Source organism: Nymphaea colorata, chromosome 10 (genome assembly GCF_008831285.2).
Source record: "Nymphaea colorata isolate Beijing-Zhang1983 chromosome 10, ASM883128v2, whole genome shotgun sequence".
NCBI lineage: Eukaryota > Viridiplantae > Streptophyta > Magnoliopsida > Nymphaeales > Nymphaeaceae > Nymphaea > Nymphaea colorata.
The window spans coordinates 15,064,040-15,083,098 of NC_045147.1; the positions used below are offsets into that span (position 1 = coordinate 15,064,040).

Genomic DNA, 19,059 nt, shown 5'->3' on the forward strand with positions numbered 1-19,059 from the left:
ACAACTTCGATGCCACTTGTTCCTTTAATTTCATTGTTTCTGCATGGTAGTTAGACATTCTATTAGAAAATCAGCAAACTCAATGCAGATTTAGTTAGAAGGTTTTAAAAATATTTAGGATGGTAAGTGGTGGTGACGATGTACATGACCTGTTCTGCAGCATTAGATTGGGAAGGATGTCCCACAAGTTTGTATTGGTGCCTGATTTCCTCAAATGACGTGCTCTTCACAAGGTCATCTGATCAATCTTTCAACTCTCCGTCACTCTGCTTGATGTCACCCGCAAGAACTATCTAATCAATTTGAACATTGAGCGGTGGTTGAAAAATCACAAGATCGATAATAGTTCATAATGGCCAAAACTCTTGCATATGATATAAGTCAAAAATTCCTAGAAAGCAGCTGAAATATGCCAGAGAAGAGACTGAAAGGTAAGGTTGATAAACAACTAATCAGTAAGAAACTCTGCTCAATAAATGCCAGAGTTGAAAAAAGTAGAGGTGGAGGAGGAATGAACGACGACAAATATTAGTGGTTTAATTAACTCACAAGGCTTATATCTATAGAAAAAAGCAAGCGCTTTGCAGCCGTTTGATTTATGCCCAAATTATTACAAATTAAGCTCCAGGCCCTGCGTCAGTTGCCCAAATATATATATATTAGTATGTATATAATATAAATAATTTTGTGCCTCATCCAAAATTGAATGTTATACACGATTGCCCTCCTAACTTGATGCTTTGCCACTGCTTGCGAGAGAATGAGTGTCTTTAAGATAAAAAAAGTCTACCTATTATTCCGACCAAGATGCGTTTCCAGACATGGAACCGTTGGACCTTATAAATTTAAAAGTAGATGGAAAGTTACAAAGTCTTTGTTGACCAACCAGAAGGTGTTGATGTATAGAATCAAGCTACTTTATAAAAAAATTACAAGCTCTCTCTCTCTCTTTTCCTGGCACAGGTCCTTCTGATATATGGGGGTTGTTTGGGATAGTTAGATGGGGTGTCTGTTAGACTCTCACACTCCCTTAACCCACCAAGAGAATAGAAACTAGAAGAAGAGAAAGAGAAAAAAACACACAAAAATTTACCTAGTTTGAAGACAATGTTCTCCTACGTTCACAGAGCAATTTCACTATCACAGTAAAATACAGAGTACAAACAAAACAGTGCCCCTCATAAACATGAGATTAATAATGTCAAGGACATTCTGTCTAAGAGACTATACATGTCAACGACAGAGTATAATGTATCTTGGAGCTTATTCTTTTCCTTTGTAAGTGGGACAGAAAAGTGAGACGCACAATGAAAAAAATAGTAACCAACATGAGTGTCATTGGCACCTAGTCTGCGCATCATTATACTGTTAAGACAGATCAAAGTTTCCACAGTATATTAAGGCACTATGACAAAGCCACCACCTTAGCAATGATAACTATATAAATAATATATCCTTTGTGAAAATAAGTACCGATTCTTGTGATATGGTCGTCTACTGGATGGAGCTTTAATGTGTGCGTGCTTGCAATAATTAGGTATTATGACTGCCAACCTGCTGTCAAGTAATCTGGCCACTTGAATGGATAATATGAGCGCAGAAATGTGAGAATAAGAGAATATAGTTTTTTATATGTTGATCATATTTTGCAAGTCCAAACTCAGGCCACAGAATTTTAACACTTTATATATTCTAGTCCATCATTTGAAAAAATAGTTATTTATTACTCTTGACATTTTTAGGCAAGTAGAGTGTGTATATATATATATATATAACTGGTGGATATGTGGCAGAAGTTGACGACACTAGCTCTTATTTATTCAACGGAAGTATGAAACTAGCTAAAAATCCCCCATTTTTTTCCCTATTGGTCATGATCAAATAGTTAGCAATGAAAAATGATTTGCAACAACCAGAATTTTTTATCATTATAAAAAATTGAAACCAACTCCCTTTCTTTCTCTCCTCATCTTGATAATGGCGATCATTATACTTATATATGATTTTATGATGAAAGTTGGTACATGATAGACCTAACTAGGCAATATTTCTTTTGTTGCCTAAATGAAGTTATTTAGATAATACCTGCTTGTAGTAGATATAATCAACCACCGCGGATGTGTCCACTGCCCATTTTGGGAGTCTAATCTACCAAGTCGGATCACAGTTTCACCTAAGCTTTTGAAACTATGAAAATCTTTTGGGGTCGATTATTTTGTCATTCTTTTGTGTCATGCCTTATTCCCTTTTCTCTACTTGGCAGGGTTCCGTCATTTGAGATGGCTTAATTAGTGGTCTCAAACAGCAGTTTTACCCTAATTTTTCTTTAGCTTTAGGTTATCTACGTATATCTTATAGCTGGTGCAGGTTTAACGCTTAAAGGAGATAAACAGAACAACCATATCTCTAAGCCTTTTTATCTGTTACGAGAGAACCCACATCAGTATATTCAACCAAGAACATGCTCATGTGAATCAAAAGCCGTGAGAAAGTGACTGCCATTAGAGGTTTATCATAATTTTTCTCCTCAGGGCAATTCGGCAAAGGTTCCCCCATCGATGTTCTATATGAGTTCAAGTCAGGTTTTGCAGTTCGATTTTAAAATTTTGAGGTCGAGCTTTGTTGGTTTGCCTTTGCCCTTGGTATTGGCGTTCATAATAGTAGTGGTAGCCTTTCTCATCACAGAACTTGAGTAGAAAGACCCCTCTGAATCTTCTATACCTTATTTAAGCATACCGCCCAAGAAGATTCTCATTCCCAGATATATTGTTCAGTGGACTCTGAGTTTTCGCGTTCCCAAATTTGCAGCAGAACGGGAGTGGCAAAGTTTAGTTCACCATGTTCAAGAACTTGGGTTTTTAAGACATCGCCGTTCAAAATGCCCAAGCTTCTCTTTCTTGTTCCCCACATTTGATTCTAAAACAAGGAAAAGGTTTTCTGGGAATTCATCTGTTCTTTGAAAATTTGTGAAAATGTACACAAAAAAGAGAAAAAGAGGAGTGAGTTAAAAGAACTGTTTTCTCATGCAATGTAAACCTATGAGGCAATTTGAACTTGGAGTGTCTTAAAACAGCGGATTTCTAGAGAGTCGCCTATTAAACAATTGCCCATAAAGCAATGATGAATCTCCCAAAAGGCAAGAAGACAGAAGATAGAACAGGCTGCGTGGGAAAGAAACTTACTGCGCATGCTAAACTTAATATCTTCCAACTACAAGACTATTTGTTGATCCCAAACATTTGAATTATGGATCAGACTAGCGGAACCACCTCCAATTTTGGGACATGGAATGCAAGGACACAGAGCAGCTTTCTTCACGGCTGCCCTTTCCAAGTTGAGGATAAGGAAACAATGGCTTCAGCAAAACTGTCAAGAACAAGCCATCCAGCCCAAACTCTGCAGCAAATCTGCCCTCTGGAGCTTCTCCGTCACTTCTCCCGCTGGATTAGCCTACACCAACTGCATGAGACAACCACCTACTTAGATCATAATTAAAATTTCATATAACAAGTATTGGTTGATAAGCTTGTAGACAATCATCTATAGGGTGATCTTCTCGACTTAGTAGATCACGTTTGCTATGGCCAGCCAATAATTTATGACAGTCCAGATGGTTTGGCTGAAGTAGGAACTTAGTACAATTCTTGTCTTTTGTTATACAAGAACTTGCGTGACAGTCTCCAAAAAATAAGGAAAACGTCCTAGTCCAATCAGGCAATCTGCAACATAACAGGACTCCGATAGAATAGCACTTAATGTAGCAGTAAATTCAGTTGACCGACCGAATTAATCACAAACAAACAAAGTTCGGTAAGTAGACGAGATATACAGGTATGTATGCAAATATTATAGGCCATATTAAATCTCTCTGCAATAAAATGTGAAGAAATCGGACACGTTTGGTCAGTTATTTGGATGCATTATCATCTCCATAGTAACTTCATAATTTTAAAAGTTCTAACATAACCAGGGAATAGAAGCTTAGAATGTTAGCCTGTTAAAACAAATTATTTTCTTGCATAAGCAAATCGAGGAAGTTTTTTAAGCGAAACACTTCGCAAATGACGGAATACTACATACAGTCAGAGAATAAGCTCAGACAAAAGAAATACTAACGGTATATAAGAAAAGAACCTAGACGTTGAAAATTAATTATGATGAATTTTTCGAACCCATTTTGAATAACATTTTAGATTCAATACCTCTCAGAAGAATCTAAATAGAGGAACTCTGTGGGCGAAAAACTCATCCCGGAATCTGTGGACGTGGAAAGCCCTCTTTCTCTTTGGCATACATGCCATCCCTGAGTCACTGCAACCCTCTCTTAGTCTCCCTCTCTGACTCTGGCGAACACACTGGCGACCCTTGCTCACTTTCCGGTGGCCGGGCATCTATAAGAGTCTAGTGACTGGCCGGCATTTTGTCGGCAAGAATGGTACACTGAAGAACAACCATTTCACGAACCATTTTGTCTTTCAAGAGGGAAGGGCCTCCAGCTGATAGACCTTCCCTCTTTCTCTCCCTACTGCACGAATAGTTGCCAAAGTCTCTCAAGAGGGGGACCTTATTTCCTTTATATTCGTTGTTAACATTCATAAAAGAAATTTAACATACCTTCAAAAACAAACAAACAAAAAAAACATGCCTGAAGTGCCGCGGCTCATTTCATCCATTAAATTGATGCGTACACCTCACTAGAGTGAGAGATCGAGTTGCATGCACAGAGATGTGCATGCAACATTATACAGTCAAAAGAAAAAGAAGGGGAATTGAGATATTTTAGAAAATTTTTATAACGATACGTACATTTTAATCTTTTAATATTTTCATAATCTCCTTTCCATCTCCCTAAAAAACTCCCTTTTTTAATTACACAACCCTGTACATGTTACCAGTTTCATTCTAATGAAGCATACTTGCGCGTTCAACCATTTCCTAATGCATTGGGAGAGCTGATGCACTGCAATGTATGTGCACCACGCCTTAATGTGCACACACTTAACAACACTTCTCTCCAAATTGTAGCTGGTCGACCATGACATCCATGGGACATATGAAGGATGCAGCAGTGGCCACATGGACTCTGTAGGAAAACTTCACCGAGCTTCAATGAAAGATTTACCTCCTCTGCTGCTGCAGTTGGCATACGAGTCTGCGTCATAGCAGGCAAAAGTGGTGTAATAGCTAGAGCGGAAGCGGAGGGTCACACTGAGGGCCAGGAGGATCGGGGGACTGGCAAATCAACTAGCAGAACGTGCAGCCAGAGCAACTTCATCCATCTTCAGAGAAAGGTTCACGCACCACATGCACACAGCGTGGCCTAAAGTGGAAGAGGAGGGTCATGTAGAGAGACCTAGTTGTGTGCAGGTACAAGTAGTATACACCAAAGGAGGAAAAAAGGAGGGTTGGGGTATCTTTTACAAAGAAATATTCATTTTAGACTCTTTAATTTTTTTTCATAAACTTCTTCTTATCCTTCTAAATGTTTCCTTTTTCACTTTAATGGGGTATTTTTGGTCATTGCACACTCCTGTGCATAATGTTTTCTGCACTGAAGTGTGCACATAACCAGTTTCGCCATGAAAAGGAGCACGAGGGTCTTTGTCTGAGTTGCGAGCACCAGTGATGTACCCATAGAGCTATGGTATTTTGGGGCTTAGAAAAGGAAATGGCGGCGACAGGGAGACTGGGTTTCCAGAAAACCAGTTTTGCGCATGTGAAAAAGAAGCCCCAATTGTGTTTCCTGTATTTTTTTTTGTAAACAGAACATGGAAAATACAAAGGGAAAAGGTGTGATGAAGCTTGGGGTTTTTCTTTGACCTTACGAGCTTGCTGCCTTATGGTCTCTAGATATCGCTAGTCAAAGTTGAGTTGTTTCTTAAAAGAGTTGCAATTTTAGCAGTAAAACTTCACAGGCTTTTGGGGAGTAAGCTTGGATAGTAAATCTGCTCTTTCTACTTTTACGGAACATATCGCTTTTGCCAAAGGACTGGACACGTTTGCAGAAATCTCCCGGAGACATTCAAAGTGAGAAGTTTTTAGTCATTTTATGGAACAAACCAAAAGAGAAACCTTCACTTGCACTAATAAAGAACCTAAGGTCTATGACAGAACTTCCTAAGGTAGGTTAAACGCAAGTCGGCCTGAATATTTAGCTTGCTGATACCTGTTAAAGAAGTCGAATACAACAAAACGCAAAAGTGCCAACAAGTATGAGACCCACGATGTAGCATCGCAGCTTTCAATCACCATAGCTCTGATACCATATCAGAGTTTTAAACTAGAGACAAATGGATTCACAGTGCAAGGATTAGCATGGTTCGACTTAGAGAAGTCTAAGTCCACGGTCTAAAATCTCCCTGACCGTCCTTCAGGATTTTTCTACGAGAGGATAGGTTCCCTTCACTAATATTATGATTACAAGAGACCTCTGTCCTTTCCTTAAACCCTGTTTGGATGGAGGGAAACAGATGGAAAGGAAAGAAAGGTGAGATACTGAGGTGTTTGGATGGAGGGAAAGAGAGAGGAAAGGAAAGGATCATAAAATCTGGTGTTTGGATAGGAAGGAATGAAAAAGGGAGAGAATGGAAATGAACGGAAAACAACTGGAGAGATTGGATGGAAAGGAATGGCTCTTTATGAAAGGGAAAATTCTACCCTGGCTTTTGGCGCCAATCATCCGCGTAACGCTTGAAAAGGACAGTAGGATCCTACAGTTACTGTACTTCAAACTCCTGGCTCCATGTAAAAGAAGCCATTTTCGTCCCAATCCAGCCAAATAATTAATCACTCCAGGAATTTGAGGATTCTTTGATCGACACATGGCTGAATGCAGTCCATCCATACTGGTCTATCAAAAAGGAGCTGGTTCCTGGTGTTGCAAAGTGTGCATGACAACATAGAGAGCGTTTGGCAAATTTTAATTTGCAGAGTGAAAAACACCTGTAGTGGCCCATTACCAATGTCGTAGTGGGGAGCTATCTTCAGATGTTATGTTTAACACCACCGTGGTCTTCCAGTGAAAAGTAGCTTTGCCACCACCATTTCTTTTGCACACATGCTCTTCCAGCATTCTGCCTAATTAGAGAATGTGACTATGCGAGGTGCAGGAGATACAGTACAAGGCGGATACAGTGGAAGCACACCACACACTACATAGAGGTTCACCCTTTCTCTCTCTCTCTCCACAGTCCACTTTGGAGGGGGTTTGCTCTCAGAATCCTACTAGTGGCAATGATTGCGCCCATCTCATAGCTAGTTCACAACTTTTGGGGACTAGAACTGCACTTCTGCTTTATATTTGTACAAAAGCTAGTACCTGATCTGGAGTACTTCCTTTTGCATTTTAATTTTGGCACCACGATTAAATTCTTGGGTTTGTATTTGATGGCACCATGATTAAGAATGATGATGTAGCACACCTGTAAGGATGTATTTTCTTGAAGAAAGATGCTTTGCAAGTTGTTCCTTTCTGCTGGTTGCATAGTTTTGGCAAAAGGTGAGCTTAATTGATGGCAAAAGATGGGCATACTGAGTAATTCCAAGAATTTCGTCAGTACTTAAAACCAAGGAACATTTGAGAGTGGTGACAGGACAGGAGACACGGACTAAAAAATTAGTCCACCATGTTCAAGAACTTGGGTTTTTGAAGACATCGCCGTCCTAAATGTCCAAACTCCTCTTTCTTGTTCACCATATTTGATTTTTAAAACGAATGAAGAGGTTTTCTTCGAATTCATCTCTGTTCTTTGGGAAATTTGTCTGTATACGGTCTACCCCAATTCTTTCTTTTTCATAACCAAATTATGAAAATGCACCTAAAAAGAGAAAAAGAGTAGTTAAAAGAAATGATTTTTCATGCGATATACACCTATTTTGCTGATAACATGAATTTGGAGTGTCTTAAAACCGGGGATTTTCCTGAAACATTTGCCAATTAATCAATTGCCCGTAAGCCAATGTGGAATTTCCCAAAAGGCAAAGAAGAAGAAGAGAAACGAAGAAGGAACATGATAGTGGGAAAAGAAACTTGTTACACATGCTAGACTTGATAACTTGAATTACAAGGCCATTGGTTGATCCCAGACATTTGAATTGTGGATCAGCAGATCGTCGCACAAGTTCGGGACTAGCGGAACCTCCTTCAGTTTTGGGCCATCGAATGGAAGGACACGGAGCAACTTTCTTCATGGCTGTCCTTTCCAAGTCGAGGACAGGGAAACAACGGCTTCACCAACTGTCAAGAACAAGCCATCCACACCAAAACTCTGCAGCAAGTCTGCCCTCTGGAGCTTCTCCGTCACTTCTCCCACTGGATTAGCCAACACAAACTGTACGCGAAAACCACCCACTTAGACCACATCTAAAATTTCAGCTAACAACTGGTTGAGAGGTTCCCACACAATCATACATATGGTGAACTTCTCGAGTTATAAGTTCACAGTTAGTGATTCCTCTTAATGTATGTATCGGTAGTGCGAAATGAAATGGAATTTACTCTTCAGAAGCTATCATGGACAATCGCTAAACTAAATACTATTTCTGTGAAAATCGTGTATTCAACTCGATTTGGCGAGTCGATCGAATTCATGTAACTCGAACTCGATTCATTTACTTGCTCAAGTGGTTGAACTACTGGCTCTATCTCTGCCCATTTAGCAAACCAACTATTGCCTCAAGCTTTGACTCATCTAGCAAAGGAAAGGGGCCTGAGCTAAGTCAACCTCAAGCCAATGAACTCAACCCTGCCAGTTGGTACTCGATCCGAGTAGTGAATCCCCTCTCGTCCACGGTGTGGCATTACTTGTGTATAAGAAAAAGGGTTGAATTATAATTTAACAGTCATATGTGCTCTCTTCATTTTACCTGAAGGCCTCTCTTGTCTATGGATTTTCTTAATTCCGTGAGCATTGAGATACCGCTCGTGTCCATTGTTGTCACGGCTGCCAAGAAATGGAAACAGAAAGATGGTCAGTCACACAAAAGTATGGGTCTTTTGAACGTAGAACTAACATTAATCAAAATGCACTACTTCGCTGCTTCCATGCCGCCTCTTTTTTTTTTTTTTGTTGAAACAAAAACTGGGCTAAATCTCTGCTGATTTGAATTGAATAGGTGGCAAATCGAATTGATTCTCAGATACAAGGATACCATTTACCTACCATTTGTTTTCATCATTTCATAAATTTTCATCTTCTCGTTCAATAGTTCAATGAAGAATAAAAAAGAGAAAAGGGTATACCAGACATGTCTAATACGATGAATTGTAGGCGCTCATGCTTCTGTTTGCAGTTCTCTTCTTCATCTTCCACCCACCTCATTATTCTGCACAACATGATTATTAACCAACTAAATGGGTCTCTCTCTCTCTTTCCCTCTCTCGTACATGCAAGCTCTTCCGAGGGAAGAAGATGAACCTACCTTTCTTGCAAATAAGAAGAGCTGGAAAAGTAGATGGGAGACTCGACTCGAAGGATCAGAAACCCTGGCACGTTCACGGCCTCCTTATAGTTGTCCTTGTTCTGGTAGATATCAGACCCGGGTATCCGCCCAAGTGCAACCGTTCTGGGCCTCGTGACATGAAGAAGTATCTTGAATATGGAGATGGCTATCTGCATCGCAATATGCAGACAGCAGAGCACCGCTGATGTTAGTGAAGAAGGGCCACAGCTAGCGAATTACAGAAGCTGGAGAATATAGAAGAAGAAGTAACACTCAACTGCAATCGCTAGACCCGCCTGAACAGATATGAAGATGACGCCAAAGAACGCAATCAAGCAGACGACGAAGTCGAGCTTGTCCACCTTCCAGATGAGGTAGGCGGCCTGGTAGTCCATGAGGCCTATCACTGCGGTGACGATGATGGCGCCCAGCACTACGTTCGGCGTGTAGAGGAAGAGAGGCATGAGGAAGAGGAGGGTCACCATGACCGTCACTGCCATCACTATGTTGGACAGTCCAGTTTTGCAGCCTGCGTTGTGGTTCACGGCTGATCGCGAGAATGAGCCTGTAGGCAATCAAGAACGACAACTGATCAGAGAAGGATTTACACGTGATCGGCTATTCTGAGCTGCAAACAAGACTTCGCCTTTTGATTGATTTACTGATCAAGCAGACAAAATCATGATGACAACACACGAGTTCATCCGGAAAATATACATATGATCTGGTGTCTAATTCAGTGTCTTTTTAATGATGTAACTGTAGAGATGGACAGAAATTCAGGAAATATGAAAAGAAACCGTGATTTTTTCTTTGCTTAGGCCTGATGTTTTATGAACCCAAAAAGAAAAGGACGTCACTAAAGTTCTACAAAATCCAACCTATGTATTGAAATTTGAAAGTTCATAACTTATTCAATACAACATTTCATCACATAGAGAGTGATGAAGAACTGGATAGCACAACGGCTAGATAAAAGAGGCAACGGAAATGCCATGCTCCTCTCTATTTCAAAAACTAGTCTTCTTGTGACTGCAGTCATGGTTAAATCCAACATCAGTGATCCGTTCATGAGAGGGACATTTATTTTGGCTTTTTAGAATTTGCTCAGTTCTACTCGAATTGAGAATTCTCTAATATGAAAATGAATGAAAACTAAAGGGCAAATCATCTTGCCCAATAGAGGTGGTACCAGGGTAATATATGCGTGGCGTCCATTCAGATTGTGGAGCCAGGACAATTATTTTCTACAAAACTGAGGTGGTCACGCGACTTCTTTCCAAAATTTGATCGGGGAGTCGAGGACCCTTTTCTACAAACTTAAAGCATGAAAATGAATTATTTCGAAAATCCAGATGGTTCCACCCTGGACTATGCAAAAGCACATTTCTTCTTCTACGCAAGTGGATAAAATCTGGAACAGATATATTAAAATAGTTCTTCCCTAGAAGCCGACAACAATCACGGTCACAATGATTTCACACACATCTATATATATAAAAGATTTTTGAATTCTTTCAACCATCCATTCATCTCACTTCTTATTCTTACTGCCCTGACAATGCATCGGTGACTGTGAGGGACCAGATGGATGGACATATATATATATATATATATATATATATATATATATATATATAATATAAATCAATTAATTATTAAAAACCTGCTATTTGAACGTACCAAGGCAATTCTTTATGATCAGGTTGTGTGAGATGGATGGATGGTTGAAAGAAGTCAATAATATTATATATATATATATAGATATATATATATATAATGTAAATCAATCGGTTAATTAGGAACCTGCTATTTGATCGTACCAAGGTAGTTCTTTATAAACTTCAAAGATTAACCTCTCACAACAATTTATATCGATCAATCACTTGAAACCAAGTACCAAGGTTGAGCTTTTGACTTAAAGGTTTGCCGCTATCGTTTCAAATTTGCTTCTACGGGCTTAGATTAGTCTCTCATTTTCTTTAAAACAGTAGCGCATCTTGAGCTCTCAGCTGCGAAATGTGATTGTCTTTTATGTTTTAACACAAGAAAGTAGCCTTTCCTCCGTCCTCTTTGTGAAGGGTGCTATTATGCATGGGCAAGGCAAAAAAATTAATTTATAAAAAAATCAGAAACTTCCGAACCTTTTCATATTCAGGTAAAATATTTAAATTCGCCCACCGATTGGAGCATTTGGTTTGTCACATGCCCAAACCTTATGACCTTAGGTTCATAGGGTCTGACTGAAGATCACAGGATCCTAGAACACCACTTTGAAGAAGTTTTCTCGTTTTTTTCTTATTTTGAAGAAGAAAATCCCTGATTATCGTGTGTTGCGATCAAATCCTGTTGTCTTTTCCTGCTTCTAAATGGCCTATAAAAGTATTCCTATAATAATAACAATGATTATTATCATCAAATTACTATTATCCTTAACCCTTTATTTTGGAAATGCAGGCCGACTAAATACATAAAATATTAGCAAACTAACAGTAAAAGGAAAACGATAATAAAGTTACTTGGCGCGGCTTTTGGGACGGTGTACTCATCTGCTTGTAAAGGCATCAGATACTTCTGCATGATTTGTATGATTCTACAGTATGCCCACTTGCCCTTAATTTTCAGAAAGATACAGAATCACTGGACCCCTCAACATGGAGACCAAACTTTTCGTGAACAATTTATACGCTACAGCATGCTGGTCGTCGCATTGTAACAAAAACCAACCAGAGGTAGCTGACCTATAACCTCATTGAGCCACCAACCATATTAAGAAGAATTAATTTTGAACTTCTGCACATATATAGGTAGCTAACCTGTGGTTAAATTTGTATATAGTGGCTTCACATCTCCAAATATTTAACTTGAGTGCCTGATGCTTGAGTTACAAGTTACAAGTACCTGGGGCAGTTCCATAGACTAGTGTAAGCTGTATTTGCATCAGGCCACTACTACAGCAAAACCAAATGCTTGACTTACAAATCCCTAGGGCACTTTCCTCATAGGTACATAATATTTGATAACATAAATTTCCCTAGTGAGAACTTTTACTTGCCTTCGTTATATGCTGTGTGTGTGTGTGTGTGCGTGCACGCATGTGTGTAGGTGCTGGCTTTTTGCTACACCCTCCCAACAAAAAGCTGAGTACATAATGTACTTTTTTTCAAGTTTAAGTCAGTAGATGTGTGTTTCAAATGTTTATTACTTGGAAGTATAGTTAGATCGGATGAGTTTGATGAAAAAAAGATGTTTTCCCCGGACAGGTTTTTTTAAGCAATTTCAGTGGCTGACTAGTCACCTCTTAAAGGCATATACGACCTCAGGAAGTAACTAATTAATTTACTTAGTGTTATTCTATAAAACACGATAAACACATCTATGGACCATAATTGAATTGTTGGAGTAAATGAATTAGTGTGTGCATGTATATATGTGTGTGTGTGAAAAATTAGATCTTAGCTTCTCCAAATGGAAAACCTTACTTCTTCTATCCTCCTCATCCACCTATTAAATTACATTGATTGAAGGGAGATAGAGGTGAGAGATAGAAATAAAAGTGGAGGCTAACAAAGGATATAGTGTGTGTGTGTGTGTGTATATATATGTATATGTTTGTGTGTTTTCACAAGTTTAAGCATTGAATATCTTAGACAAAAAAAATAAAGGACGAAATAAGAGGCAGCTATGTTTAGGTGAGCAAGGGGCGACAGCTAACACAAGATAACAGAATAGATGGTTATCGCGCATTGAAACACTTATGTCACATCATAGGTTTCTAGTTAGTGCTTAAAATTTTGGTATATCGGCAAATATCCTCTTTTTCTTGGGAAAGTAAGCTAATCGGTAGCTTCTTGGCAAAACAGTCTTTCATTTAATAGTCAGACGAAAACAAAAAGCAGAGCCGCCATTAAAGCGAAAATATGTGCCTGAACGTTTCACAATTATTTGCGCTCACCTGTTGTGACGTAGCAGGAGGTGCAAGCCCCAACCATGTTCATTAATCCGATGGCCATCATTTCTTTATTACCATCAACCTTGTAGTTCTTGAGCGAAGCAAACGTCCTGCCAACAGCAATCCCTTCCTGCAGCCCCACCCAAGAATAAACCAAGAACAAAGAAACAAAATCTATTAATTTTCACTGCCAGTGATATGGTTTTTCACGCAAAGGTGAGCTGCTCATTACTCCGTTCCTAACCTTCTCTCGTAAAGTATAAATGCTAAAGGATTTAGCCTGTTCATTAGTTCAACCCCAGGTCTCCTTTTTCTTTGTTCCATAAAATGGCTAAAAAGCTTCCCTGTCTCGGGGAGATTTGTGCAAACTCGTCCGGTCCTTTTGGGAAGATGATTTTTTCTGTAAAAGTTAAAAGAGCTGATTTACTTTACAAGGTCCCTAAAAGTTTGTGAAGTTTTAGTGCTGAAGCTATTGCAACTCTTTTAAGAAGCAACTCAACTTTGACTTAGCAGTAGCTAGAGTCCATTTGGAGACAGCAAGCTTGCGAGGAAAATGAACCAAAGTTCATCACGCTTTCTATCTTGCTATTTTTCCTGTTCTCTCTAGAAACTCAGTTGACAGTGACAGAGGTATTTGCCATTCGTGGAGGGCAAACTTACAGTGAGTGAAACGATGCCCGTCATTATTCCGGTTTTGACAACAAGCGATAAGTAACGGTCGTGGAGGTGCAGCAAGTCCCAAGAAGGAGGGTTCAGCCCTGCTTGCAAGTGTCCAATCTGAGACACAGACACAGAGATAGAACAAACCAAACTTGTCGTGATGTTATCACACAATTTAATGCTGTATGAAACGCAAAGCTAAGAGCGCCGTTAGAAGAAGTCTTTTGACATCATGATAAACATACTATGCTTATGCCATGCTTCTCAGCTTTGAACGCGAAGACCACCACTGTTGATATAACTACTGATGCTAACGGAGCGGCCGCTGACACCCAAAATAACTTTGGCCTTCTCAAGCTCTGCATGACACAGTTTGACTCATGAGCCAACACTACACACATATTATATATATATATATATATTCATGTTGCAAAATTAGATATCAACACAGATGGGGAAAGGAGAGTTGGATGAAAAAAAAAATAGAGAATTTGAAGGTACATACTATTTGCCTGGCACCAATGAGAAAAACCAAGAAACAGAATCCCATAAGGATAGTTTGCCAGGACCACTGTGCAGGGAAAGGTAGAAGCATTATTATACTGTCTAGTCACCATCGGAAAGTAAGAGGTGAAAGGAAACTTGACAAAACAACTGCAAGGGGAAAAAAATGTTGACCTCATCTCTCCTGTGAAACACCGAGCTCATGACAGGGACAATTGCCATTTCTTTAGCGAAATTTGTGATACCAAGGAGGCTCTTTAGCTGCTGGAGAGATACTATGACTGCAGCTCCGGCCATGAACCCTATCAGAGTTGCCTTGGACAGGAAATCTATAATGAAACCCAATCTGTAGCCAAAAACAAGACAACAACTTTTACCACTTAGGAAATATACATGCAATATACACACTCTCTCTCTCTCACTTACTCACCTTAGTAGGCCTAAAGAAGCTTGGAAAACACCCGCAAAGAACGTCGTAGTGAAAGCAAGTTGAAGAAACAAGAGGGGATCTTTTGTTGGGGAGACTTCTTCTCTAAGCATGGAACCAAGTACCAAAGATGCAATCGACACAGGACCAACAGCAAGATCCCTCGAACTTCCGAACACCGCGTACACCAAGGGTGGGGCAAAACTAGAGTCTATCAAAAAAAAGAGGCGTGGCGACCGAACACATGTTAAAGATGGAAAACCGAAAGCTTCTAAGCTTACTGCATGACGAGGATGGTCGAAAATCACATGCATGACAATGTCCAATTTTGTGATGCTCGAACCTTGACATTTTTACAATAAAATAGAAAAAGAAAAGAGAAATAAAGAACTTGTGGAGTTTGCAACATACACAAGCCAATTATTGGTGGCAGATTCGCAAGCTTGGCGTAGCTAATGCCCTGAGAGGAAAAATGAAGAACAAAAAGAAAATGGTGATATATATATATGATGAAAGGACCACATAAGGTACAAAGATTTAGTTCGATCATAGCAGCAAAAGTATAATTTGCTCACACCTGCGGAATGGCAAGACTTGCTATGGTAAGACCGGAGATGATATCAGACTTAAGCAGCTTAAAGCTATAGTTAGGTCCCCATTGGAGGATGGGGAAGAAATATTGAAGGGCAAGGATCCATTTTCTGCCGCATGACTGCCCTTTGAATTGGCGAAGTGGGTCATCCGGGAAGAAGGTCTCCTTAATCTTAGCTTTCAAGCGCTGCAGGGTACTTTTCGGTGGAGGCAAGCTGACTTTGTGTATATCTATTCCCACTTCCATACTGAGAGAGCTTGTTGAGTTTGTCTCCGGCATTGTGCTGTGGCTAGGGGCTTATGGTCAAGAACTGGCTCTACTTATCAAGGCGCGGAGGAGAATGAAATGCAGAACAATGTAAACCGCCTGTTCTTCTCCAGCTCCCTCCAGTCTTGGTTAAATCCTGCAATGGAGAGCTAAAGACCAAGGACTAGGAAACAAATGACAAGATGTTAAAGGTATGGGGCCGTGTGATAAAATAAAGAAAGGAGATGAGGGGATTTGCTCCCTTTTTTTCCTTGTTGGATCCTTATCAACCTACCCTTTGAGAAAGACCCACTCCACAAGGATAAAATCTCTTGTCATTCACATAGGGAGGGAAATTGCACTTCCCCTCCCATATGAGAAGCCTCTGAACATAGGAAGGCAAATGTATGAAGGCATTGATGAGCGTGCCGCGGTTGCATAGAGAGAGAAAGGGATAGAAGTAGGTATGTTGAAAGAAATAAATGTAAGGGTAAGTGGGGACAAAGAATAGAAGCTTCTTGACTCTTGACTCTCTCATGGCACAAGGGATGAAAGGCACAAAAAGGAACGGCTTTTTTTATTCTGTGGAAAACCAAGGGCTGAGTGAGGCGTTTGATCATGCATTTTGAATGCCACACGCCTCTAAGCACATTTATTTGTTTTATGTACTCTTCTAGACCAGCCCTTTATTGCTCTGAACTTGGGCTTGTGCACTTGCCTTTTTCTAGGCACGGTGGGTGGCGTCCGCACAGAAATGCCTGGACACGGGCAGCACATCTGTCGCCGCACATTGACCTGGTGGTAACGCATGTCACTATTTCCAAGTATCCTGTTCAAAGTACTGATCAAGAGTAAACGGAGAAAGAACTCCTCACAGTTTCTGAATTCTTTTGAGTGATGTGCTTGAAACTCTTACACCTTGCGTCATGTATGAGATGAAAAAGGAGTTGAAAAGAGGGTTATGATCGAATTAGCTCATCCTCAAGCACGAACTGGTGGCCATGAAGATGTACATTAACTGGTTCCTTGCTCTAGCAGATTAATGGCTTTTCAGATTGGACGGCACATCGTGAAGATGTCTGAAACGTTTGTCGCCACACCAAGCTTCTTGAATGTACTCTTCAAGAGATAAGCTTAAGAAATTGGCATCTGAAACGGTTAACATAGATAAATGATGGTAAAGCCACAGGAGCAAATTCAAACCAAAAAAAAAATCACCAGTAAAAGCTCTCTCTCTCTCTCTCTTTAGATCTCTTGCTGTTGGTAGCACATGCGAGATGGATGTGCCACTGTCTTGTCAAATTTTAGTTACCACTTTTAATATTTGCAAGTTTGACCACTGTATCAGATGCAGGGAGAGCTTGCAGCAACAGAAACTCCTTTGGATACATTTGTATACTGACATCTGGCGAGATGGTGTCATTTGTATAAAAGATTAAACCTTTTTTTTTTTTACATACACAGAAAAGCGAAATAACATTCTTTATCACAAGACATACACGGACTACTTTTCTTCCATTACCGTATCTCCCTTTAGTAAGTCGCCTGTTCCTTGAATGGGCACTTCGTTGCACCTCCATAGGATGGAAAGAATAGTGTGGTCCTTGGAGAAATTTGTGGTGGCTTTTGGTGCCAATCATTCACGTAACACTCAAAAAGAAAAGGAAGATCCTGAAGCTACTAGAGATGGATTCTCAAACTCTTGGCTCCAAAGAAAAAAGCATTGTTCCTCCTCATCCAGCCAAACGATCGATAACTCCAAAATTTGATTCAGTTCCTGCTTTTAATCCACAGATGGAAGAACGCAGTCCATCCATATTGGTCTTTTAGAAAGGAACTGGTCCCTGGTTCAGCAAAGTGCGGCATTACTAAATCAGGCCGGCGAGAGTGCCTGGCAAAATTTGTTGAGTTAAAGCCACTTGTAGTGGCTTACTACGCATACCATAATGAGGAGCCAGAAAGTAAGATCTGTAGCTATCATCAGATGTTATGTTTGAAACCACCATGGATTTTCAGTGAAATGTAGAACTCATGGATCCTGGCCAAGAAATATTAAAACCATGCGGGTACCGTGGAAGGAGGTCACCCACTGCTTAGAGAATCTCTCTCTCTCCACAGTCGACTTTGGAGGGGTTCCCTTTAGAATCCTACTGGTGGCAACGATTGTGCACAGTACAGATCTAGTTCACAGCTTTTGGGGACCAGAACTGGACTTCTGCTTTACATCTGCACGAAAAGTAGACAACCCAATCTGCAATTTGCTTTTGCATTTCCACTCTTAAATTCTTGGTGATTTATTCAACTTGCTTTAAAACTTTAATTGACCTTGATTTCTTTTTAGCAAAGGAATATTTGTTCCAACCCAAAATTCACATGAGCGTGCGCTTAGCAGATCCTAATCATACACACAGCCTGTCTTTGTTCAAAACAGGAAAACGAAAAAGAAACTATAATGTAGACATTCGGTAGTATGAGACACGAGTATGCAAAGAAACCGATCGAATAAAATTTCTCAAAATCCTAAACATAACAGTACTTTGAAGTTCTACACATGAGGTGTTACACTTCAACATCATTTTCTATTGTGAAATACTTCAGTCTTAAATCTTAGCTGAAGACATGATATTTATCAATATTATCTCGTGACGTGAAAGAAAGCCACTGGTCATCACTTATTGCTGGATCACATGAACTGAATGCCAATACTAGACATACAGGGAGATTCAACAATGTAAATAAAATTAAATGTATGGCATTGGATCAAATTAGCACACAAAGTCTTATACAGGTGGTTAGCTTTTATATATATATATATATATATATATATATATATATATATATATATATATATCATAGGCTTATGGATAGAAGGTAACTGGGTCTGTGTTGCAGCAATAACAATTTTTTGTTGTCTCACGTACTTGCCTAAAAAATTATGGCCGATTCATGGAACACAACACAATATTTCATGAATCTGCCCCAATTTTTCAGGTGAGTTTGTAAGACAATAACAATTTGTTACAGCTGTCAAACTGCCCCTTAGGATTGTGTTTATTATTTAATCTTTAGATCAGTCTAAAAAACTCAAACTCCACTGATCAGATCGAGTTTGAGCTTGACCTGTTATATTAATCGAACAGTTCACTAGGGAAAATAAAACAAGTTAATTTATCTTCTTTGTCAAATGATTAGGGATCGACTCATGGCTCTGAGTTGGAGCTGCTTCGATCGAGTCAC

The 19,059-nt window shown here is 39.6% G+C and overlaps 1 protein-coding gene across 1 annotated transcript; it reads right to left on the reverse strand.

The window, feature by feature from the left end:
* Positions 1–7,993: 7,993 nt before the first annotated feature.
* On the reverse strand, positions 7,994–16,341 carry LOC116263312 (probable sulfate transporter 3.3). The gene is made up of 13 exons (XM_031643003.2): positions 15,562–16,341; positions 15,396–15,444; positions 14,988–15,195; positions 14,732–14,903; positions 14,559–14,624; positions 14,299–14,412; positions 14,054–14,170; positions 13,397–13,523; positions 9,720–10,006; positions 9,421–9,611; positions 9,242–9,324; positions 8,866–8,942; positions 7,994–8,330 (listed from the first exon to the last, which is right to left on the reverse strand). The coding sequence occupies exons 1-13, from the start codon at positions 15,853–15,855 to the stop codon at positions 8,187–8,189; spliced, it is 1,929 nt and encodes a 642-aa protein (XP_031498863.1). The 5' UTR covers positions 15,856–16,341; the 3' UTR covers positions 7,994–8,186.
* Positions 16,342–19,059: the final 2,718 nt, after the last annotated feature.

Bases quoted from the DNA above. Each gene is read 5' to 3' on its own strand.
- LOC116263312 (XM_031643003.2), bottom strand. From the start codon at position 15,855: ATGCCGGAGACAAACTCAACAAGCTCTCTCAGTATGGAAGTGGGAATA. The intron at 15,196-15,395 runs GTATGTTGCAAA...TTTTTTTGATAG, and splicing joins GCCACCAATAATTGGCTTGT to ACTCTAGTTTTGCCCCACCC. The intron at 14,171-14,298 runs GTATGTTTATCA...TCTGTGTCTCAG, and splicing joins AGAAGCATGGCATAAGCATA to ATTGGACACTTGCAAGCAGG.